This window comes from Scylla paramamosain, chromosome 14 (assembly GCF_035594125.1).
Source record: "Scylla paramamosain isolate STU-SP2022 chromosome 14, ASM3559412v1, whole genome shotgun sequence".
Lineage (NCBI taxonomy): Eukaryota > Metazoa > Arthropoda > Malacostraca > Decapoda > Portunidae > Scylla > Scylla paramamosain.
This window is the reverse complement of record NC_087164.1, coordinates 8,986,634-9,012,824: the sequence shown is the minus strand read 5'-3', so window position 1 is coordinate 9,012,824 and position 26,191 is coordinate 8,986,634. Positions and strand designations below refer to the sequence as shown.

At 41.7% G+C, this 26,191-nt stretch overlaps 1 protein-coding gene across 8 annotated transcripts in view; it reads left to right on the top strand.

Moving 5' to 3' along the window:
• Positions 1–396: 396 nt before the first annotated feature.
• LOC135106808 (uncharacterized) overlaps positions 397–26,191 on the top strand; it is a 49,148-nt gene continuing 23,353 nt past the window's right edge. For 3 of the 8 annotated variants that reach the window (XM_064016127.1, XM_064016126.1, XM_064016128.1), the window contains exons 1-8: positions 421–11,878; positions 16,352–16,564; positions 17,278–17,405; positions 17,864–18,043; positions 18,580–18,784; positions 21,942–22,028; positions 25,142–25,292; positions 25,522–25,721. In XM_064016127.1, coding sequence (XP_063872197.1) covers positions 1,000–11,878; positions 16,352–16,564; positions 17,278–17,405; positions 17,864–18,043; positions 18,580–18,784; positions 21,942–22,028; positions 25,142–25,292; positions 25,522–25,721 — 12,043 coding nt within the window. In that variant the 5' untranslated portion in view covers positions 421–999. Of the gene's footprint in view, positions 11,879–16,351; positions 16,565–17,277; positions 17,406–17,863; positions 18,044–18,579; positions 18,785–21,941; positions 22,029–25,141; positions 25,293–25,521; positions 25,722–26,191 lie in introns of all 8 variants that reach the window. The other 5 variants (XM_064016133.1, XM_064016132.1, XM_064016134.1 and 2 more) reach the window with 4 other exon arrangements.

Here is a 26,191-nt window from a genome sequence, read left to right as displayed (position 1 = left end):
GTGTGTGTGTGTGTGTCTGAGGTTAAAATATTTTACGCCTTGATGGTTGGGAGCGAAATAGAGCAGGCTACAGAGACGATAACAAGTGGTAATAAGTAAAGAATAGTGTTGTAGTATGTATAGTTATGCTAGTATCAGTGAAAGTGACGTAATAATCGTTTTATTATTATTGTTATTATTATTATTATTATTATTATTATTATTATTATTATTATTATCATTTATTATTATTATTATTATTATTATTATTATTATTATTATTATTATTATTATTTTTATTATTTATTATTATTATTATTATTATTGTTGTTGTTTTGTTGCTGTTTTTATTATTGTTGTTGTTCTTGCTGCTGCTGCTTCTGTTGTTGATTTTGTTGTTGTTGTTGCTGCTGCAGTATCCTTGGTAGTGGCTGTGGTGGCAGGGAAGGCTGAGTGGTGGCGTGGTGAGGTGAGCGAGGGTTGGTCGGGTCGGGTGGCGGGCTGCCGTACGCCTCGCTGCCGCCCCCTTGTGTCGCCGCACCAGGCCGTGACGTCTTTTGTCTTGATATAACACGATACCTAAGATGACACTCTCGGTGGCCTCCTGGTGACGGCCGCTCAGTCGCTCCTCCGACACCTCCATGTAAACACGGCCAGGCGTGCTTGCTTGGCCTGCGTGATGTGGCTACAGCCTCACGCGACGTAGCGGGGTGGTAATGGTGTATCCTTGTCCTTAAGCATCTGCAGTTAGTGTGTGAACGCTCACCTGTTCTACAAGGACTACCAAACGGTATCTCGAAGTGGCTCTTCCCTCAATTGGCGTAGCGGGTGGTGGTGTGGCTCCATCGCAAAGCATCTATACGCTCCTTGTAGTTACCAATCAGGTTTGCAACGTTAACCTGTTAAGCGAGGAAATCCATGAACAATATCGCGATGCAGGAAACCATTCAAGCTCCTCTGGTCGTGAGTTACTCCGAAAATATGTTTAGAAAGCGACGAATTTGACTTTAATTGGATGCCATGGAGTGGAAAGGACTGTGGACGTATGTTGGACAGCTCATTCCGGGCTCCGGCAGAGGAGACACCACTGATGGGGAAGAGGAGAACAAGGACACTCCGAGGGTTGTGAGGCACCGAAGGCGAAGGAGGAGAGCTAGAGTGAGGGCGAGGGGCGTGAAGGAAGAGGGAGCAGAGGGAGGAAGTGTCTCAGCAGGGCCGGAAGGGTCCAGCCCCGCCAGGTCAGTCTTTCCTGTCTATCACTCTGATTCTGACACCGATAGTGAAGATCCTGGAGAAGAGGAAGAGATAGAGGAAGAAGGGAGGAATATAAGGGAGGAAAGGGGAGAGGATCGAGATAATAATAATGACGACGACGACGATGACGACGGCAACGATGATGACACAGATGAGGAGGACAGCGACGAGGAAAGGGACACAGATGATGGCGCTTCCTCATCATCGTCGTCATTAGTGTATCAAAGTGAAGAGAAGGAGGAGGAGGAGGAGGAGGAGGAAGGCGACGAAGAGAGGGAGGAGGATGAAGAGGAGGGCGAGGAAGAGGAGGAGGAGGAAGAAGAAGAAGAGGAAGAGCAGGAGGAGGAAGAAAAAGAAGCTAATACTGAAAACGTGAATAACTCGGCGAATGAATCAGGAGAGGAGAGGGAAGGCGGCAGGAAGTCGACGAGGCGGGAGGAGGGAGAAAATGACATGTCGAACGAGAAGGAAGAGACTCGTTGTGATTCCTATGACGTGGAGGAAGAAAGAGAGAGAACTGAGGGAAGCACAACCAAAGGAAACGACGGAAAGAATGGTGATGGTGGTGATGGTGAAAGAGACGGTGACGATGAAGAAGATACAATGGATAGTGTCAGAACAAGCGCATCTGGAAGTGTTCACGACATTAAGCGTTCCTCTTCTACTGGCGGTGAAGAAGTTAAGGAAGAACAAGACGCCCACGACAGAGAAAAAACTGAGAGTGACGATGGATTGAATGCAGCAGACGAGACAAACAGGATTGAGAAATGCGGTGAAAAAGTGACACAACAATTGGACGTGGAAGATGTTGAACAACAAGATACCAAAGACAGAGGAGACGGTGGCGCAAGCGAAGTAAAAGTCGGAAGTGAAGAGGGAGATAAAGGAGGGTTTAATGATGATGCAACAAATGATAGCAGTGCAGCGGGTGAGCAAGAAGCGAGGGGGTCGAGCGAGAAAGCACAGTCCGTCACACTGCGAAAGGAGCAAAATTGTGAAAAAATAGAAGACAAAAGAAAGGCCCTGAAGGAGGATACTGATCGTAAAGCACTCAAAACTCAAAGAACACTACCAAAAACGCATGCCAGCAAAGCAGATGATGGTGAAGAAAAAGAGCCGGAAAACGAGAGCGAAAGTGAAAAGAACGAAGAAGAACACAAACCAGACGAGAGGCGAAATAAAAGAAACAATGGAGATGAGCATAAAAACGGACAAAAAGACAGAGAACCGACACATGAGAAAGAAAACGGAGAAAATCACGAAGCCCATCAGTCGACACTCACAAAAACAGGGGCTTCAGAAAATGGGAACGAGAAAGACTGTGATCAACCCGAGGCGCGATCAGACACATCACCAGAGAGAAAGCCTGGAGGAGCAAAGGAAACCCCTCTGTCGGATAATCAGAACACTCAAAGACTTCCTATGAAAGATGGTGAACGTACTGACGCAAGAGAATCTGAGGGAGACATTGTTCTTAACACAGAGGAAGCAGTTCAAGGCAGCGGCGGGGTAGACGGCGCTGGCATTGTGGAGGAAAAGACTGAACGAAAGCAAGATGAGGATTTCGCTACAAAAGACAATGCGGCGGTAATCGGAGCAGACGACAAGAGAAACAAAACAGACAGCGGTACAAACAATGACACAGCAGCTTGCAAAGTAGATGAGAAAGTAATGGGAGGAGAACAAGTAGAGAATGGAAGGGAGGAAGTAGTGAATAACGGAGTAATTTGCCAAGATGACGTTGAATACAAAGAAGATACAAACAAAACAAACGGACTGGAAGATGGAACATTGCATGAGTGCGTGATAAGTGATGATAAAGAGGTGAAAAAAGTAGAAGAGACAAAGAATGATGAGACTCCAATTGGAAGCAACGGAGCAACTGGACAGCAAACCAAAGATGCTGGAAACGATGGCCAAGAAAACACCAGAGACATCATTTCGCCGCATGAAACTCCAGAAGAAGAGGAAAGTGAGCAGAACGAAAAAAATAAATGTACGGAGAAGGGAACACTCCACACACACATCGAGGAAACACAAAAAAGCAAAAGTGATCAAAACGTAGATGATACCGATGACAGAAGCATGATTACATCTGTCAATGAAAACTATACAGAAGGAAAACCACTGGACGTCACTGATGCTGGAACAGTTAAAAAGCAGTACTCAGGCAATGCGAAAGGAGAAACAAATGAGGATGAAGAAGCGCAACTTAATAGAAGGGAAGCTGATGGTAAGAAACAAGAAGACAGAAAAGAATCTGTGAGGAAAGAAGTTATAGAAAAAGTAGAGGAAGCAGAAGAGGAACATGAAGGACAACCCGACGCTTCTGCAGTTCAGCTAACACAGGTGAGCATGAACAGGGATGACGAAGGTGAAGGAAAGAGAAAGTACAGGGTGAAGAAAGTAGAAATGGAGCCAAAGATGAAGGACGATGCAGACGTGGAAGACAAAGAAGAGGAAGAAGAGAAAGAAGAAGCGAAAGAGGGAGAAGCAAATGCAGAAATCATTGAGGGAAAGAAAGAAAACGAAACACCGAGTGAAAATGGAGAAAATGAAGATAGTGAAAATGGAGGAGGTGGAAAGGAAGAAGAAGGAAAAGAAGGAAGAGTAGGAAAAGGAGATAGAGGAGGAGGAGGAGGAGGAGGAGGAGGAGGAGGAGGAAGAGGAGGTGGAGGAGGAGCAGGAGGAGGAGGAGGAGGAGGAGGAAAACGACGCAGAAGAAGAAGAAAAAGCAAACTTGGTATGAAGAAAGACGCGGAAAGTGAGAAGGAGGGAGACTCGGCGGAGCAAGACTTTGAAACAAATACTGACAATCAGAATGAGCAGCCTCATCTGAGAGCAAAAGACCAAGAAATGACCGAGGAAAAACCCGAAAGTGAAAAGACGACAAGCATGGCAACAGGAAATAAGGACGCGGGAGGTAAAGATAGCAAATTAGAAAATGCGGGTGAAGGACATGAAGCTGAGCCAGAAAGTAAAGCCGAACCGATGAATGCAGTGAGCCACCATTCAACAGCCGAGAAATGTCCCAGCAAAGGTTGTGACGATGAAGAAGCATCGTCAAACACTGTCAGGAACACAAATGAGGGTACAGCCGAACCGATATTTAAACGCAGTAGCCAAGGGATGAATAAAGCACCACAGTTTTCAGACGTCGCAAAACAGATCATGAAGGAGGTGCAAGAAACCCGCGACAGACGCAACAAGTGCTTGCGTGATCTGCGCAGCATGAAGCCCAAGGCCGCCAGGATTTATATGGTCAGGAGATATAAGGAGAAAAAGGTGACAGAGGAAAAAGAAGCTTCAAACACAGCCACGCTCGGGGAGGATATTAGTGGAGGAGTGAAAAGCGATACTACTGTGAAGTCATTGTCGTCGATTCCTGAAGCAACGAGCCATAGTTCACCTCAGGCTTCCAAGGCATCACAGAAACATTCCAACAAGATTAATTCACCCTCAAAGAAAAATATGGAGGCAGAGACATCCGTGCAGTCAGTAGAGAATCATGAAGTTTTAGAGCAGTCGAAGGAGCTCCAGCATTCCCCAGACCAGGAACAGACTGCTGCTCCAGTCAAGGACAGGCCTAATGAGTTGCATGAAGACTTAGAGTGTAACGGGAAACCCACAAATAGTTCACCAGGGCCAGAGATAAAGACTCTCACGCAATTATCGGTGGAGTGCAGCGCATCTTCCTCTCCCGAAAGTCCGGAAGAAGGACGCCCACCTCCCAGCAGCACGACAGAGGGTGAGAGGAAGCAGCAAACAGGAAAGAATGAAAAACAAGCAGCGATTCTTCCTGACGTAACAGAAGTGACAAGAAGACCACTGGCCCCACTCTTGTCAGAACGACATCTGCCCCCTGATGGCGGTAAGGTGAACTCCTGTACAGTGGAGGGCAGTGAGCCACGGCAACCTGATTCAGATGATACTCTTTCTAAAAAGTCGGTGGAGACTAAGGCGGAGCCAACGGAAGGGAGGGCAGATCAGTGTTTGGTTGCCGCTGGTCGCGCGAGGGTGTGTTGCGTCTCCTCTACCATCACCACCACTACCGCCGCTTCCATTACCACCACCGCCGCCGCCGCCGCCGCCACTGCCGCCACCGTTGCTCTTTCTCGCTTCGCTCACCCCGTTGCAGGCGCGGCACCCGACAAGGTGACAGAAAAGGCAAAGGCCACAAAAGACGTTGTTGACAGTAATGGTAATTTTGAGGCTGGAAAAGCAGAGGACGAGAGGCCGCTAAAAGAGACGGGGAACATTCAGCCCAAGGTTGTGGAAGTGAAGCATAAGAGTGGAGTGGAGCCACGCGTGGAGCTGCTTCCACTATGTAACTCACCTCGCAGTGCGGGTGCGACTTGCGCCGCAAACTCGCCCACCGCACCAAAGCAAGACAAAGCGACGAGAGAACAGGCGCAGGATCTGAAAGAAACACAGACCCCAAGGATCAAGAGTGAAGTACACACGTCGGTCGCCGCACAACGCAGAGCCGTGAACTTGGAGATTCTTCAGAACGCAGAGAAAGCAAGGAGGGAAAAGGTGGGCATTTTCCTCAAGGTGGACGATTGTGCTCAGCGAGTCAGCAAAGTAGACACAGAGAAGACCACTCGATCGATGAAACAGGACGGTACTAAAGTGACCACATCTGTCAACACAAGATTTACTTCAGAAAATGGAATCGAGGGAGACGCTCTGGAAGGACCTTGGGCAACGCCGCAGTTGGCTCGAGTGGTGCAGGAGCTCGTGGTTTCTAGGAAATTCAACATGTCTTCCGCTCAGGCCAAGAAACGTCAGCAAAATCTCACACAATTGGACGCCTCGCAGAAGGATCGCACTCTTATATTTGATAGTTCTAGATTGATTAAGACAAAACATGGAAGTGAGAGAAGTGAAAATCTCCCGCAGCCAGAAAATGAGGCTGATCAGAGGCACAAAGTGGGAAGCAAGAATGCTTCAAAGATTACTGGGAGAAGGAACGGGCGAGGTGGTGCCAGTGGGGATGAACCGACACAAGTCAGTCCTGCAGATAAGAAAAAGCAACTCCAACGCCAGGCCGCGAGCAGCACTGAGATGCAGAGCGAGCCTGCATCTGTCGCCGAGGACGGGAAGGACGGTGACCGGGACTGTCTCGAATCACACGATCACCCTCAGTCTTCCACCAGAATGACTGCATCAGAGGAACCTACACAAGCTGAGTGTGTGCAGACAGACGGAACGAGTGTGAACACTGTAAATGTTATTGAGGAATACAACAGATGTGAAGTCGGTAGAGCAAAACTCATTGACAATGATAACTGCGGAAAGATGCAGTCTTCGTTGAAAATAGAAAAGCTTTCTCGCTCACCAAAGCAAACAAGAACCAGATTACATAAAGTCGTTGAAAATTTGTCCCTCAAACATAGTCAGGTGTCCCCAAAAAGTTCCCCACCGCCAACCTCTCCGGGGTTTAGTTCATCATGTAATTCCTCTCCAATATCTGCTAAAGACTCGCCCAAATCGTCACCAGTAGTTTCACCGTCATTTATTTCTTCACAGACGAGAACTTCAAAGTCAGTTGCCCAGAGTCCGAGAGTAAGGGAAACTCCTTCCTCCTCGGAAATAAAAGTAACCGGACAACACGTAGCCACAGAGACAGCATCGCCTGTCGGTACGCCGAGGCAGTCTTCTGAGGGAAAGGAAAATTGTCTTGTGGGGGAGAGTGTAATAAAGAGCAAGGAATGTGAGATCCCAAGTCCATTAAGGAAAACGCCATCTCGCAGTGATCCTCCCACTGAGCTCATTTTTAATTTCGTGAAGCTTCCACAAATCCTTACTGATCATTGTAATGCCAATAAGAAGGACCAGCACTCTATCGCGGACGAGTCTGATCTCCAGATGGAATCCAGAGGAGGACACACGCGAAGTAAAGAGCGACAGAAGACAGAACTCCAACTACCACGAGCCTCCAAGTCGAGTACTGGGAAGCTAGACTCAGATATTTTACAGTTCTTTGAATCTCAGCAGCAAAAGCCCAGGGAAATCTTACGAAATGAGACTGTCATTCAAGAGCATTTCAAAGACAGCAACAGTATCAGTAAACTGAAGTCAGACAGCGGGAGAAAACTCGATCAGGATGCCAAGAAAACCAGTGCATCTACCCCTCAGTCTAAAGGTTGTTCCCACGACAACATTGAGCCCGGTAGGAGAGATCGCACCTCTAGTGATCCTATGGACAGAGTCACTCACGAGAATATTGCTGGAAAGTTAAGAGCTGTGAAGAGTTTTGACGAAACCTCGGCGATAAAATCATCAAGTGAAGAAGATGAAAAACCACAGAAAATGAAGAGCGTCGAGGGAACAGCGAAACATGTCACCTCCAAAAGCCATGAAGGAAAACAAGTAGAGCAAGGTGGGGAGAGTAAAGCTGGCGAGAAGAACTTCAGCATTTCCACCGTGACCAACACCAGCAGCAAAACTGACGCCGCCCGCCAGACGATACATACGGTACAGGGTGAACCAGAGGAGGAAGAGCAGGGCGATAAAGGAAAAATACCTGCCTCGGTACATAGTCAAGAATCTACAAATCAAAGGGTTGTTATCACCAGAAATGCGTCTCAAGAAAACACTAGAAGAATTACGAAAACTAACCTGACTCGCATTACAGGGAAGGAAAATAATGAAAGGTTACTCGACAGTGCCAAGAATCCAGAACCCTCAGAAACGGGACAGGCTGATGTTGATTCTGAAGTCACACCACAAAGCACTACAGTGGCACCAAAGAAAAAGAACACGCTGAAAGATAGGAAGCTCTCAAAAGTTCAGATGGATGAATCACAAGGAATGAAAAATCAGGAGGGAGTTGAAAGTGAAAGTCTTGTGAATAATGCAGTGTCTGGCAGCGAAAGGGGAGAGATAACAGATAGGATGCTGACGAATAGTGGTGATACTAATTTATTTCAAGATTGCCTCTCCACCGTAAGTAATGAGAGACCGGAGGATGAAGCAGCGGTGTCTCAGGATAACGGAGGCACCCTGTTCGTGGCTGTTGGCCAGGAATTGAAAGAAAACACTAAGGAAGCAGGAATGCAAAAGGCACAGATAGGGTGTGAAGAGAAGTTACCCTTGCAAGACGATCGCGCGGATGGGGTTGCCAACTCGTTGTTTAACAGGAGTCTTGTTCTTCAGGCAGCCCACCCACCTCTTCCCCAGCTTCCCCCAGTATCCTATGCGGACCACGCCCCTCACTCGGGATCGTCACCAACCAAGCCAGACTCGAAGGTGGGTGAAAGGAAACTGGACACCAAGGCTACTGGAAGAGTCGTGCCTCTCCAGGACGAGCAGCACCAGCAGGGTGTGAGTGAAGATTCTAAAGACACTTTGAACAAGGTAGTCTGTCCAGTTACGAAGAACCCAGACAGGAAGGAAGTGATGAAGAAACAAACTCGAGATTCTGTAACATTTCATCTTACTTTAGTTGCCACTGGCAGCTGCAAGAAAGAGAGAGATGCAGATCAAACACCACCAGAAACTTCTCAAGATAATGTCTTAATTAAAAAAAAGAACGGCACTTTCCTCGAGACCTGTGTTGACGATGATCCTCAGCAACATGAGAGAAAAGGCTCCCAATCTACTATTCACAGTGCTCCTGGCGACACCATCAAGGCCGCTTATAATGAAGAGGAGAAAACGGAGGATACAGTATATACTGAGAGACTGATGGAGACTAACAAAACTGTGAGCACTGGACGAGGAGGTGCCATGGAGGCGTCAGGCCGAGGTACTGCTGCTCGCAGGCTGCCGAGGAGTCACCGAAGACTTACCAAAACTATATCTGAAGGAAGTTTCACCCTTGGCCAACAGCAAGAACCTGACGTCAGTGACCCTCCTCATCAGAATCCTGAGAAGCTTCCTCGTCCGCCTTCTTTGCTACGAAGCCGGACAGAGAGCGAGTTTTCTCCTGATAGGTTGGCGGCCTCGGCCACTGCGGTAGAGTGCGTGGCCGCAGCCAGAACGTCAACGGTCAGTGAAATATTTGCCCGTGGGGTGTACGGCAGACTCAAGGCCAAGAGCCGCAGCGTTGAGAACATCCGGCTGTCAAGCTTATGCTGCGTCGAGATACCTTTTCCTGCTGACGCCCCAGCCCCGCCCGTTCCTGCTCCACGTTCAAGTGTTTTTACTGCTTCGTCTTCATCTTCCTGCCGCATCGTCGGTGTCTTGAAGAAAAAACATTCCGCTGACAGCATCCTCGACTCTAAATCTTCACCTAAAGTAGACTTCCGGTCACCTGGAGGATTCAGAGGCACCGCTATAAAGCCAAAAGCAGAATTCCTTCCTGTTGGTGAATTAGAACGTGCTAAGAGCGAACATCCAATGCATGACACAACATGTAGTCAAGATCGATCCCTTGTCTTGGTTTCATCATCAGAAGCGCCGCAGGACACCACAGCTCGTCAGGTGTTCAGAGAAAAACAAGGAAAGTTGGTCAACAATACTTCAGATCAAGAAAAAATACAAAAAATATCTCCTTCTGAGGGTGCAGTGGGAGAAACTCCTATCTACCAGAATATACCCGAGGCTCTTCTTTGTCAGAAAAAAGCAGAAGCAGTGATGGCGGAAGGCTCGCTGAACATCCAAGTGATGGAGGAACCACAACAGAAATCTGCTGCAGGCGACCAGAGAAAACCCGCCCAAAAATTTATACACATTTACGAAAATGTGCCAATAATCGCTGGGAGAGAACCACAGGATGAAGCAATGGTCCTGGAATCTCCAAAGAGAATAGTACAGCAAACTACAGAAAAGCCAACAGGTGGAAATGAGTTTACAGACTCTCCCAGCTCAAGCAGCTGGTCGTCCACCTCTCCTCTGGGCGACGTGTTTTTCCCATCCAAGCGGACCACTTTTGAAAAGACTTCCCTCAAAAGAAAACAACAGCCAGAATCAGAAAGCAGGATTGAGAAGCAGAAATCTAATTACATGAAACAAAGGACGGTGAGGGTTGGCATTCTTAAGAAACAGAAGTCAGACATCACAGGAGTGCGGCTTCAGAAACTGCATTACTTCGACACTGAATTGCCCGGAGAGTTGCGCAGATCCTATTCAGTGAGTGGTGGCGGCGTCCAAAGCAAGGGGCAGGGATCGCCTAAGAATGAAGCCGAAGACGGCACAGATCCTGAAGGACCGAGTACTGACGCAAAACAGAAAGAAGACAGAGAAGAGCTGATTGATCTGGAACGCAGGTGCCACAGCTCCATCAGCGGTGGCAGCAACACGAGCAGGAGCAGCGCCATCGACCGCATTTTACAGACTTGTGCCCCTTGCATATCAAGCAACACCACCAGTTCAACACTTGATCTCTCTTCGTCCCCCATATCCCGTCCTAAACCTACACAGAAAAAAAGCGGCTTCTACTGTGGCGGGGACACTATGGGAGGGGGAGGAGGGCGTTCCAGTCGCCGCCAGCATACGCGGACGAAGCATCCGTACAAGTCTTCTTACTCTTCATCTGACGTAACATTGCTTACTTCCGGCGCATCGTCTCTTGTTTCCCAAGATACTCTCACTGACAGGCAATCCACGAAAGCAGCGCCAGAAGATTGCATGGAAGCATTAGACTGCGCCAAGAGTGAGGACCAAACATCCAAGACGGCAGAAGCTGCAGAGTCTGGCCAGAGCAACGGCAGTCAGGACACGGGAAGTACTTCTGGATTGGCTTCTTCAGAATATTCCAGCAGCAATGGTGAAGCAACGAACGCTAATAAGCACATCATTAGTGATAGCAGTCTCGGTAACTTTGAAAGGAAAAGCAGCACACCGACGCCGACTGAACAAATTGGTGGGGTTAACAGTGATACAGATTTTTATAGTGAATTGCTTGATACCATTCTTAGTGTTGTTGACGGGCAGGAGCAATCCTTCTCGGGGGAAATTGAAAATCTATGTTCCTCAGAGGGGGCAGCATCGCAGCCTAGCGAGGAACAGAAAAGCCAATCACACGATGACAGCAATAAGACCAACAAAACATCAGATCGTCCGGCCGCAGCCAGCGACTCAGACTCCACCACCAGCGTGGACTCTGAGCTGGCCGAAGTGCGGCGCCGCATCACAGAAAGGTTTCCCCCTACGCCGCGCTCTGACCCCGAGGCCAGTCAGGAGTCCGTGCTGGCCTCCCCTAGTGCTGTGTGCCCCATGCCTGACTGCGCCGCTTGCCGCTCCACTAACCTCTCTGAACCTTTGATGTTCGCCTTCGACCAGCCCATCACGCCCCCAGCCCAATGTGAACCGGGGCGCGCTGCCAGCCTCCCCTTCGTCGACCACACATTCACGAGTACCGGTAGTAATGACCACTTCACAAGGTCCAGCAGCCTCCCGCACGACTCGGATATCTATCACAGCACCCAAGTCATGTGCCGCCACGACCAGGACGAGGAGGAGTACTGGAGTGCTGGTGAGGACACGGCTCGAGGCACTCCGCAGAGCACCCCGCGCCATCAGTCTTCATATCAAGGACATTTACCTCAGCACCTGAAACAACAGTGCTCCTCGAATCCGGTCTCTTTACATGTACTCTCGTCCCCCGAAGACTCGCTCACCAAAGACTCAGTTCTGCAGGACTCTTCTCCACATGATTCATCTCCTTTAACAGACTCCGGGGTCGAGATACTGAAAGGTGAGAATTGGCTTACGTGTGGCTTTCTTTTTGTTGTAGATTTTTTTTTTCTTTTTTTTTTATCTGTACTTTTTCCCTGGTATTAATTATGCCATTAACTATTGTTGGTAATTCCGGCACTTATTTTTCACCAGCGTGACCACATGTGTAATAATGCCGCGGGAATCGTTGTATAATCAATATTGGTGTAAGTTTTCTCATTATGTGATAATATTTCGTAGCTGAATGCATCACGTTTATGGTTTAGAGGAAAGGAGGATATTCATTCAAAGGCACGATTTAAAGAATGGAGAGAGAGAGAGAGAGAGAGAGAGAGAGAGAGAGAGAGAGAGAGAGAGAGAGAGAGAGAGAGAGAGAGAGAGAGGAATGAAAGACAACACGTTTTAAGAAAAGTATGAGAGAGAAAAATGACGGAGAAGAAAAGGAAAAGATGGGAGGAAAAAAACACTTGAAGGCACGTGTTAAGGAAGTTTCACAGAAAAAGAAAACACTGGAGAAAGAAGTGTAGGTAACGACAATTGGAGGAACTCGATAAGACGGAATAGTAAGTGTGGTAACTCCATACTTCCGAGACGCAGCAGCAGACACGACTCTCCGCTGCCCTCTGGTTCGCGCTGCTGGGTCGAGTTTCGCTGTGTCCACACGCGTTGGAACCTCAAAAGAGAAATCTTGTTTGTGTGGCTTTCCCTTCGCCATGTAATACCTCTTCGTATTGCATATGTCAGAAAGGGAATGAGAATAGTATGAATAAATATGAATACGATATAAAAATTAACATGAATTGAAAATGTTGAATGTGTGTGTGTGTGTGTGTCATTGAAATATGATTTGTTATCTATTATTATTATTATTATTATTATTATTATTATTATTATTATTATTATTATTATTATTATTATTATTACTATTATTATTATTACCCGGAAAAATTTTATTCCTGTATTCATTTTTAAATCCACTAACTTTACTCGTAGTTTTATGTGTGAAAAATAACAACATTACAGTCAGCATTAAAAATGGGATTTCACTGCTTGACTGGTCAATGAATGGAAACGAGGATCTTCTCTCTGGGCCTCACTTATTTTAATGCTCTTCACGACTCACTTCGATATATGGCAATACAAAAACTTTTGTTTTAATTTTACATTATTATTCTTTCCTCATTACATAAATGGTTCATCTAATGTCCTGCCGTTCCAAAAGTTATATATTCCGTTATTATTTTCCGTGGTGCAGAAGGAAGTTACGACAGGGAATACAACCTCCTCATTCGATCATTCCCATGGGCCATCTTGACGGACAGGTTTCATGGGGACAGACACGACCTCAGATAGCTCGAATGTCAACCGCACAGGGCTCCAGTCCCGCTGCCTCTCTCTTCACTGCCTCTTACTCAACTTCTGCCTCCAGTTAGTCTCGACTCCGGGTGGTGGAGGGCTGGGACAGCGGCGTCTCGAGTGTGACAGTTGCCTTTGTTGAAAAAGTCGTGGGAAATGTGGCTCATGTGGTCGCCAAATAGCTCTTTTCTCGTGAAGTGGATGTTTCTCCAGGCACTGGGTGGAAACAGAATGGTCTGGCGCATAACCAGAGAAGTGTATTGGAATTATGGAAGCCATGAAGTTTTTACAAGATTATATTGATTTTTTTGTACATGGTGGTCTTTGTGATCTCAAATATATATGAAAGTGATGTATAGGTTTTACATTATTGAGTAAACTACTCAAATATATGCAACTTTTCGTCAGAGAAATGCCAAGTATTTCTTTAAGCATAATTAAAGATATCAACTCCCATGACACTCATTCAGCAGCAGAGCCTCGGCCACTGAACAGTGTTAACTACCATCTGGAATGGGCAACAGTGTCGGGTTTTACGCTGTAACCGACCAGCTGCATGCTGGACGGATCAGCAGTACTGTCTTGGCCAATTTTGGCCTGCCGATCGCAGAAACAGGACGCGAGTCTCGTAATGTCGAACGACTGTCTGTCACCACCATTTGTACAGAAGACGATGTGCCTTCCTTGGTTCAAGTGACGCATTCAGAGTGTGCCAATATGGAGGTGGCCACGTCCATCCAAAGCCTCATCTCAGTGGAAAGTGGCCAGTCGTGTTCCGAGGTGCAGATGGGGCAGGAGGTGCAAGAATGTGAAGTTGATGGCGATGCAAGCAACACTGTCTTAACCCAGAGATCAAGCGGTGGGCAAGACGACATTCAGGTTTCTGTGGGCACTCAGCGAGTGGACACTGAGTCAGAGATAACTGTTGACGTTAAAAGACTAACTGCAAGACTTATCTGCGAAGAAACTTATGATAACAATGAAAATGCGCGCCGAGAAGATCTTGATCATTGTCGCGATAATGAGTCAGGCGCAACAAGCCTCGCTGCTGTACAACCTTCTAGTTTTATTGAGTCTTTATTGCAAGAATTAGAAGGAAGTGAAACCTCAACATCGAATGAGAATATAGGTTTACTGGACGAAGAAGATGAATTTTTCGATGACCGTCCTGTGGTGTACACAGCAACAAATGCTGCTGACTGGCGGCTGGGCATCATCGAAGAGGAGGGAGTTCCCGCGTACTGGAAAACTAAATCCAATTTCATGCTGAGTTCTACAAGTGACCTAGAAGTTTATGATTCTAGTGAGGAAGAAGACGGCTTGACCATCGACAGTGTAGTAAACGTGAATAACATAGATGCAGAGAGAGAAAAGGAAGAAGGCATTCAGCTCTGTCTGGAACCATTCGAGAACAAGATTGGGAAAATAGAGGAATGCCTACTCAACAGCACTGAAACCTTAGGTAATGGTGAACAACGGAAGGAGGAAATAAGACATGGGGGAGTACAGTCAAGCCTAGACGTCTCCACAGTCATTCAAGGCAACCACAACATTACTTACTTGAGGTTCGGCTCCGGACTTGAGGATGACGTCACCAGTATCGTAGCATCCGAATACTCAGGCACGAGCACAACTCAGCAGACGCTACGCGGCGAGGACGCATCGTACAGCCACGTCCACATGGTCATCAAGGACGTGACTGTGTGCACTAGGGAGGGTGGCGTTCCAGGCCCAGCACCCAGGGAAATGAGGTGCGGGACACTTTTCCCCGCTCCTCGGTATGGTCGAGGTTTGACAGCTGCTGGAGCGGCGGCGGGTGGCAGGGCCTGGGAGGACGCAAATCTGGATAGTGAAACTCAAATCCCGGAGATGACCAATAGCTGGCGACATCTGTATGTGCGACAACCTCTAGCTGGTGCTCAGTTGGCCGTCATCGCTGAAAAACCAGGTAGTCACTCCATCAGATGACACTTCAAAAAATATGTTAAAAAGTGCGAAAATGGAATCTTTGATCAGTATACTAGATTTTTCTTACTGTTTATTGAAAGTGCACCGGAGAATCTAAATACATAATTGGACATTCTCTCTCTCTCTCTCTCTCTCTCTCTCTCTCTCTCTCTCTCTCTCTCTCTCTCTCTCTCTCTCTCTCTCTCTCTCTCTCTCTCTCTCTCTCTCTCTCTCTCTCTCTCTCTCTCTCTGTTACAAATTGTGATCGTCTGCCTTTAGTGTTGCGTGTTCTTTCAACAGTTAATAGAGTAGTGCCACTGTGGGTAAGCAGGTAGGTGGGTGGAAGAGTGGTTGGGGGAGGAGGGTGTAGGGCAACGTATGAGGGAGGGCGGGTGTGTGTGAAGTCATTATACAATTCTAACAGTGTGGAAATACATACGTACTCTTAATGAGGGGACGATTACCGCTCATCCGCCGCAATGCGTGTCGTTGTTGATCAGCATACAACACTAATAACTACAGTATCGCTGTGTGTGTGTGTGTGTGTGTGTGTGTGTGTGTGTGTGTGTGTGTGTGTGTTTCTTAAATTAATTTTCTATTAGTTGTTCTTGCCTCCTGACTTTATAATTGTAACTTAATAATTGTATGCCATTGTTCATTGGAAATAGAAACAGATAAATCGATGTAGTGCACACTTGTATTGGATATTTTTCATTCTTACAATATCGAAGTCTCTCTCTCTCTCTCTCTCTCTCTCTCTCTCTCTCTCTCTCTCTCTCTCTCTCTCTCTCTCTCTCTCTCTCTCTCTCTCTCTCTCTCTCTCTCTCTCTCTCTCTAAATGTTAATGATATTGCCAGGCAATCTCTGCTTTGGCTTTCAATGAATGTACTGAAAATTTTAGAAATAAATGCGAGACTTCTAAAATTAATAATTATTATTCATTTAATCTATTTTTGTAATGTAATTATGAGTTACAAGTACACACAAGCCACCTTTTTTTGTTTATTTTTTCTCATTACAAACGTAAAAGTCCGTAAGGCAGACTGACACAATTGATAACAAACATGAGCAAAACAACGAACGTATGTGTACGTGTACCCGCGATCGTCTGCTGGCCTCGCGATGTACTGGTGCAGTCAGTAGTTCGTAGGTAAAAACGTAAAACAGTAACCTTACTTCTCCCCGACAGATCACAGTGAGCTCTCGAGTAACCAGCTGGTGGAGGAAGTGTCGCAGTTACGTCTGGAGAATGAAAAGCTGACGATAAGGAATCGAGGTCTGCAGAGCGAGGTGGAGGAACTGAGGAGGGTGAAGGAGAGTATCGTGGAGGAAGACCAACACCTCAAACCCAAGATCAGTGAGATGACCGTGGAGCTGACGCACGCCAAGGAGGCACTTTCAGGTAAATTTACGTAGTACATTATTATCGAGTAACATTAGAACCAACAGTTATGAATACAAAAAAAAACTCCACACTCGCTTTAGGATTTATTACATGCGTACATTTATTATAGATTTTTTTTTCATTGTACAGTATATTATCAATTTACTTTGGAAAAAAAAATAATCACATCCAGTTATTTGATGGCCATGGCATATCCATTGCTACAGTAGTCACCCCACATTCTCGCCAATAGTCAAATAAAATAGTTTGCATACACTAACACAGCATAGGTTGGAACATTCTCAGAAATTTAGGTTTGAAAAATTAAATGAATAGATAGATTATGGTAAGTAAATTCAATGTGTGAAGGTTTTATTGGGCAACGCCAGCAAGTTTAGTAGACAAAAGAAGACACAGAATGAGCTTCACAAATATCTAAACGCTAAATAAATACTTTCAGACATATCAACATTACGTAATTGCATCAAGATTATAGTCTCGTATGCATGAACACACACACACACACACACACACACACACACACACACACGTAAAGTTTCTTTGAAACTCTTGATGATCCTACATAATTTGTAGCACACTTAAGCATCCGGAGCGAAGCGGTTAACACGATGCTCTCTCTCTCTCTCTCTCTCTCTCTCTCTCTCTCTCTCTCTCTCAGGTGTGTATACCAATATTTTTCATTGCATACGATTTATATTTCCTCTTGACAGCCTTGAAAGCAGATAGAAAGCGCTTGAAGGCTGAGAAGTTTGACTTGCTCAACCAGATGAAGCAGCTTTATGCCACATTGGAGGACAAGGAGAAAGAGCTAAGAGACTTCATTCGGAATTATGAACAGGTAATTCAGATGAAGGGGAAGGATAGTAGTTGGAATGAATAATACAACGGTAAACTTGGTAACATCTTAAATCCACATAGTGACAATACTTTGTCTGTTAAATGTGAGAAGCATATACTAATGCTGATTTTTTTCCGTGATAAACCTGATATACTATATTTTCGTATCCTGCAGTAGTGACGCATCTCTTACTATCCAGTACTTATTATTCATAACTATGTGTCTGGTGCCAATAGATGAGCTTTCATCATCTTCCTGAACCGTGCTACATGACTGTTACAGCCATCTCTTTCCTCCCTTTCATAAAAGTTTTTTGCCTATGTTTGATTCCCCCCTTTTTTTTATCTCTTTAAAAACAATGTTAAAATTTTCATAAATTTACATAATTACATTAAATTACATTTTGTTTTGCTCGTACATAACAAACATTCTAAATATTGTGTTTTCTCCCCAATCAGCGGATGAAGGACAGTGATGAGTCTCTTAGGCATTTGGCAGCCGAAAGGGATGAAACAGAGCGGGAGAAATGGAACATTCTGAAGCATGCAAGGGATGAGTCAGAGAAAGTAGTGAAGCTCTCAGCACAGCTTGGTCTCAAGGAAGCCACTGTGAAAAAGCTTCAGGAAGAACTTGACATGGTAAGAAGAGTGAAAATAAAAAAAAATTGATGATGCATTATTTTACTTGATTAATACTGTTTTTTTTTTTTTTTTTTTTTTTTTTTTTTTTTTTTTTTTTTTAATAGCTTGATAGTTACGATGCATTATGACGCGTCACATAGTATGACTGTTACCTGTTGCTGTCCTTTTAATTTTTGTTTTAAACAATTTACGTGTGACCCATTTCATTAGGCCTGTATTCTCTTGTGGAGTCTTCATTGCAGGAAATGACATAAATAAATAAATAAATAAATAAATATATATATATATATATATATATATATATATATATATATATATATATATATATATATATATATATATATATATATATATATATATATATATATGTGTGTGTGTGTGTGTGTGTGTGTGTGTGTGTAGATTTATAGTCCTCAAATATCAAATCCCTGGAATAACACAGTTATCTCTTCTAGGAAATTATATATGGCGGTGGAGGTGCAAAAGTATTTTTAAAAAATCTTTGTATATTAATACTGCAGTGTTTTTCTCAGGTCCGGAAGCAGCTCAACTCTGTGGGTTACTACAGTGATGCAGAGTCTGTCAGGACCAATGGATTGCCCACTCCTACTGCCTCCACCCCAACCTGCTCCCCACTGCCTGTGGCCACACCCACACCAACCCCTAATGGACGTGGGTCATCAGCCGACTCGGGTGTGAGAGTCTCCAGTGACCGGGAATCAACTGCCAGCCATGATGGTAAGATTCAAATTGCTTTGCTGAATAGAGGATGCTCCCTAATAACCTACAGAGCAGTCAAGTTTATGTTCATATAGTACAACTTGATTTCATCTTTGAATTTAATCATATTTTCATTTCATTATGGAATCATAAGTAAAGCTAGTGGCATTACACTGCACTATACACATGTCTGAGTGATGGAATGTTACAGGATTCCATTTACAGTTTTAGAAAATGTGGAGTACTTATTCTTTCATAATTCATCACAATGAAGGAGCATCTAGGAGACATTAAAATTTGGATTTGAGTAAGATTGATAATATCTTTAAAAATATCAGTGCTACCTCTGAATGCTCAGGATTTGTTGTGGATTGGTATGTAACATTAATGTTATACATATTGAAGTATTATGGACATCTTGAAGGTATTTAATTTGATTCTGCAATTTTTAAAGCTTGATAGATTGCCAGGTAAGGCTAGATTGAAGATAATTATTATATGATTTACATTATGCGTAAGTACAGTTAATTGACATTTGCCCACATTTCTGTCTATATTGAGTGTGACACAATCTTCAATTATTCTTTAAAATCACCTCATTCTAAAAGACGAAGTGAGGTTAAAAATTATGCATAAAGAAAGAGATAAAGTATGTACATGTGAGTACTGCATATGTCAAGGTACAAAGTGAATATTCTTAGTGTAAAAATATCTTTCAAAACTAGTATCATATCATACAACCTAGTTAAAAGTCAGATCTGTAAGCCAGTGACAAGTATACATCAAGTACTGTACCTTAAAGCTCATTCTGCTGCCTGGTGATTGATGGTCACTTTATTTTGCCTCAGTTGTAGGTAACAGTAACAGTTAAATGTGGTATTACTGTTAACAGAAATATGCTGTTCCATCTTTAATAACTCAGAAGTTAATGTGTTCCAGTGTCATAAAAACATCTCACCAACCATGATGTCTCACCAACCATGATATATTAAAATCTTATTAAATGTGGTGGATCATGATGTTCTTACTATATATTTGTTAGATATACCACAAAGAAGGGCTGTGCTTTAAGATTTAGGACATCAAATAATATTATTTTAATTTTGATTTAAGTATAATTGTAAAGGGCAGAATTATTGTTAGTGCAAAGCAAAGTAATAACACAGGAGCTGAAAGAGTGGGTAAGTGTATTTAGGAGTGGAATGGCAGCATTTCTTGATACACCATGAGTAAGTAGAGGGAGGATTATGTAATATCTTGAGGTTAATATAAAACTAAGTGTTTTTCCTTGAAAATTTGGAGTTGTTTTGTTTAGCAAGTAGCCATTTAACCTGACATATGCAGTACATACATTTTGGTGAAAGAAAAAACACATTTAATAATCAAACATGTTTGTTATGCTGTTTCCATTTTTAATGGTTCATCAGTCATAAGTGTTTTTATATGTGCAATGCCAATATTAGTACATATACATTGACAGTTAAATTAGTGGAGCCTTTGAGCTGATATATGTTGTTTTTATGTTACTCGTTCAGCATGCTTTTTTGTTTTACACCTCTTATATATAACCTCTTCACTTGATTAATAACCATCTGGCACCAAGGAAGTAGAAGCAATATTTTCTTATTTTCTTAGTTCCCTTCTGAACATATATGGAGGAACTTTGTATGTACTTCCAGTTTATGAAGTGTTGTTTTATATGCAGTCCAAAAAAAAAATCTAATGTCTTGAAAACTAATACAAAACTGTAAAAGATCTTGTACATCTAATGTTTTCACTATTTCTAGTGTAAGTGACTAACTGATACCAAAGACATTATCCAGTATTATGAAGTTATCAGAAAATGTTGTATTAAGAAATGGGATTCAGTGAATGAGGAGTTAAGGGAAGAATAATGTTTTTATGGGATGAAGAAAAGGGTTGAAGATAAGTTTATGGAGAGAGAAATTTAAAAGGGTGGTAGAGAAAAAGAAGTGAAGGGAACTAGCAAACAGAAGACAAAATGAAAGATGTTGAGATGCAGAGCAGTGGACCAACCCACAACTTAGTAAAATTTCACAATTCACAGGTATTGCTTCAAGAAATACTGTTCAATATGTCATAAGATTTGTTCATCAATCCTTGACTGTACTTCATCAAGATAAGGAGAGTAATTTTAATCTAAGCTTATAGTTTACCAGTTTCATAGATGTATTTTTATTGTATTTACTTTACAACTTTTAGCAGGAAATACATTGACTGAAAAAGAAATGCTGAAATATGAAGTAGATTTACATAATTTTGCAAGGAAACTTTCATAATTTCATGATTTCAATTACTCTGACTGGCACTTATATTCCAGTAACTAAGTGGAAAAGAATTTGTTTTACACATTGGAACAATAGAGATGCATAGTGCTTTTTTTTTTTACCTGTTGCCATCATTATTTCACAAATGTTACTGAGACAACAATGTAAATTGAAAATCCAGTTTTGAATTACAGGAGGCAAAAGTGTTTAAAGAGTCTCACTACTGATAATAGTAACAAGTAATATATGTTTAACCTATCTGAAGCCTATTCCTGGAAACTTAATAAATGTGTGTGTGTGTGTATGTGTGTGTGGTATAGGTGAATGGTTTGGTGGGTATTAGGAATTTCAGCTTTTATGGATGTTAAATGAAGACAGTAATTACTGTCTGTATTTGAACATCTGTATCTAAAACAGCTTATATCACAACCTCTTTATAACATAACCTATATATATATATATATATATATATATATATATATATATATATATATATATATATATATATATATATATATATATATATATATATATATATATATATATATATATATATATATATATATATATATATATATATATATATATATATATATATATATATATATATATATATATATATATATATATATATATATATATATATATATATATATATATATATATATATATATATATATATATATATATATATATATATATATATATATATATATATATATATATATATATATATATATATATATATATATATATATATATATATATATATATATATATATATATATATATATATATATATATATATATATATATATATATATATATATATATATATATATATATATCCCTCCATGGTGATCATTATTTGAGACCTTGAATTCTAGGCACCCCTTTCTTTCCCCTGGAGCGAGGGTCTGTGGATTGCGATACGTATCGATGTCCTGCTGTGCCCCAGTACCTCTATTATGCCTGTATGTTGCTATACAAAGGACTTAGTCTTGTCACATTGCTCAGTGTTGTTTCATCAGCAGACTTGAGTATCCATTTGTTTTTCTTGCTTTTATTTTTTGCCTGTGTGATTATCAGTTTCAAGGTCTTGACATCTCTGTTGGCATTTTATTATATATATATATATATATATATATATATATATATATATATATATATATATATATATATATATATATATATATATATATATATATATATATATATATATATATATATATATATATATATATATATATATATATATATATATATATATCTTTTTTATTATATCAAGTTGCTTTCATGTTTTCATTTATATTGAATGCTGTAAGAATGCAGGAATATGACATATTCTATTTTTGTGTTAGTATATTTGTTGAAAGGTTCGTTTTGAAATTGTCACCTTCTCCATGCCTTTGCTGATAAATTACTGAGTGTAGCACTGATTTTCTCAGAATCTTGAGGCATGTTTTCTTAAATGTGACAATAAATGCTTCATTTCTGACCATGGGCAAACTCAGGTGGTATAAGATGAAACTTAATGTGATTTGTGAAGTAATTTTCTTTATATCCTGGGAGTGGTTGTGTATCTTCATTGTATTTTGTTCTTTTTTATTTTGGTGCTGTTCGTAGATAATGATAATATTGAGTAAAAAGGATGCCACTGTATATGGAATTAAAAGTATAATCAGAGGAGGAAATAATATGATTTTTTTTCCATGCATAATAACAATCAAAATACTGCTGATCTAGCTGTCACACAGCACTTAGAATTTGAAACTTCATGCATGCCTGGCATTTTGGTTTGTAGCAAAGAGAAATGGCTGTGTATCGGAATTTCCTTTTATTTATGACAATGCTCAGATTTTTCAAGGCCCTTTTTTTTTCAGTATTAATGAGATTCAGTTCAATACTGTCTTGGAGTGGTCTGTCTATCTGTACCTATCTAATAGTTGTTTATTTGAACTCTCCCAAGGGGATGGCCATGATAGAAGTGCTTCTACTCATTTCTGATCCCACTTATTCTGCTTGTATGCCTTATCCTCTCATTCTCCTCTCATCCCTTTCTCTCACATCCTCTCTACCTTCCTGTTTCACTACAAGTCATCATCTTGTGGGTATGTGAGTGTGTGCATGTGGCACCTAGTCTCATTTACTTCCTGTATTGGCAATGCCAGGTGGTTGTATAGGTTAATGGATTATATGATCTACAAGCCCAGAGGCTAAGATTTAAGGTGATGTTTGTGGGTGTGATTGTGAGAGTGAGTGCATGCATGTGGTGTCTAATCTCAACTAACCTCATCTCCATGAAGAATTTAGGCTTGGTATATAAACATATTATTATTATTATTATTATTATTATTATTATTATTGTTATTGTTATTGTTATTGTTATTGTTATTATTATTATTATTACTGTCATCATCATTTGAAGTCTTGTGCCATAGTGATTAGTTTATTCAACTTCCTCATGAGATGGGCTGTCAGGTCCCCAGTCAAGTGGACACAGTTTCAACTTGGCTTCTTTCCTGTTGTACTTCTTGTAGCCTTTCAGCAACTGTTACTTGTTTGTCACTATCCTTGAATGCCTTGGATGAATCTGAATTTGAAGAGGTGCAAGTTTTTCAACCATAACTATGACATTTAGACATTTCTTATTTATGTACTTGACTACACTCATAACATCTTGACCAATACAGGCAAGCAAGGTAGCTACCTCATCCAACAGTCCCCTTTCATCCAAATTGATGCTATTGTGCACATCTAAGTGTATCCCTTTTGTAGGGCTGTGTTTGCTTCATCTGTTCTTAGAAGCTGTAAAGCTTTCAATCCAACCATACCTTTAATTTCCTCTGAAAACTATCTTGTCAGTATTACAAATATATATGTGAGCCGAGTTGATCTATATCATGTTTGGCTGAACTTTGTAACAACTTTGCTGAGTAACTTAGCTGAGTGCTTGTAAACATTTGAGCCATACAAATATCACTGCTGCTAGAAGCCACTGAAGTAGTCAGCAGCCACTATATTTTGTAAATACCTGGCAGACATATATGTTTGTTTATGACTGTACTGGAATCAGACTATTAAGAACTTGTTATTTTCATCAGTTTGGCAATAATGTTAGTAATATTTTGCCTGTAAGGTGTTGCAAAAATAGCCATTTCACTTAGCTGATGTCTATAGACTTACAAATTACATGCAATAATTGATACTCATAATAGAAATCTATTATGTTGTAGTATGTAATATAGTAACCCATTTTCTTCAAAATATATATAACAAAGGCCCCAAAGATTACCAGTAACAGAGAGCATTATTCCCTATCCCCACCATAATTTAAAGAGATTTTTTCCAGTGGTTGCCATTATAGGTTTAGAAGAACCTAGCTGATACCCACTTAAACAACAAATAATATTATTACCACCAGTCTTGTATGTAAGACAAACATTGTCCCCACATATTCTTGTTTCAGCTATCATCAATATTAATTACACAGACATTCATCCTACTTTCTCTTAATTCTTTTATACCAGATGCCCACTATTCTGAGGGTTACTCTGCATGATAATTTTGAACCCAATGCATTTTTATGTATGTAAGAATTTGAGTGCTTGACTTCAGTTTACCACTAATTTTATTATGTTTTGATTTTACCATTGACTGAATATGAGATTATCAAGTACAGTTTGCATGCACCTTGGAATGATGTTTTACATACTGTAGTAATTTTTGTCCTCTCAAATACTATGTATTCTAGATATAAGATGCAAGTATACATCTGAGCAAGGAAGTAAAAATTTTTGCTTTTACTCAAATCATGAAACTTCTGCACATTTTTTAAATAAATATTTATGTTGTGAAGTTGTGAAGTAAACCAACTCTCTTTGTGTACTATTTGTACACTTAACACCATTCTTATTTCTATTATCATATGCACAGTTTTCTTCAATAGTAACACATTAAACCGGATACCAAATTTAATTGCACTAACCTTTTATCAATATTATGGAAACCTTGCTTGTACATGTACAGTACGTGCATTTTTATTTTTTTTTTCTATTAAATGTATTAACTACTTTTAATGATATAGGTGGGCCAGACACCCCTAAAGAGTCCCCCTCACTCTCCCCCCTGTATGCCACTCCTGCGTACATTCGGGCAGGGGATGACCAGCCAGGTGGAGGGGATAAAACGCCTACCAGTGTACAAACTCCAGCTACCATGAGTGGCCTTGCTAACAGGTATGTCCTCAACTTCTAGTGTTTGTGTGTATGGATGAGTCTGTTTTAGTTTTTTTCAAGAAATATATTCTTTGGAGTCTGTTTTAGTTTTTTTCAAGGAATATATTCTTGTGATTTATTTATTGCTCATAGACGAAGAAATAAACGGCAGTAGTAGTTGTTTGTATTCTGCTTACTTCACACTAATATTTTTCTTCACTGCACATATTCATTCATTATCTCTTTACAGTAGTGCCAATGCAGGGGGATTGAGTCGTTCCGCTGAGCAATTGTGTGAGCGTTTGAGTGAAGCTGGTGAGATCTCAAAGGCACAAGGAACTAGCACATTGATGCGCAAGAATCACAAGAGTGGTGGAACTTGGGGATCCATCTCTAGGGTCTTCGCACGACAGAAGAAACGAGCTGCCCTTGATACTTCAATATATGATGGTATGCTTTAAAAAGTTTGGGTTAAATTGAAACATCATTCTGAATAGGCCACAGTAAGGTGAAGCAAAGGATTTATGAACAGAAGCAGGCAGTAATACAATAAAACCTTATCATGCATGATTATCTAGAGAGAGATAGGTTATTTAATGAAACAAGAAGTACTACTGGTACAGCAAAGTGAGCTTTATCTCTCTCTCTCTCTCTCTCTCTCTCTCTCTCTCTCTCTCTCTCTCTCTCTCTCTCTCTCTCTCTCTCTCTCTCTCTCTCTCTCCTCCTCCTCCTCCTCCTCCTCCTCCTCCTCCTCCTCCTCCTCCTCCTCCTCCTCCTCCTCCTCCTCCTCCTCCTCCTCCTCCTCCTCCTCCTCCTCCTGGTCCTTGGAATATATATTGTATGCATAAGTAAACATAATCTAATAATTACTGCAGTAAAAATTTTGATCCTTTCTCATCTCAAGTGTGGTCTTTTCCTTT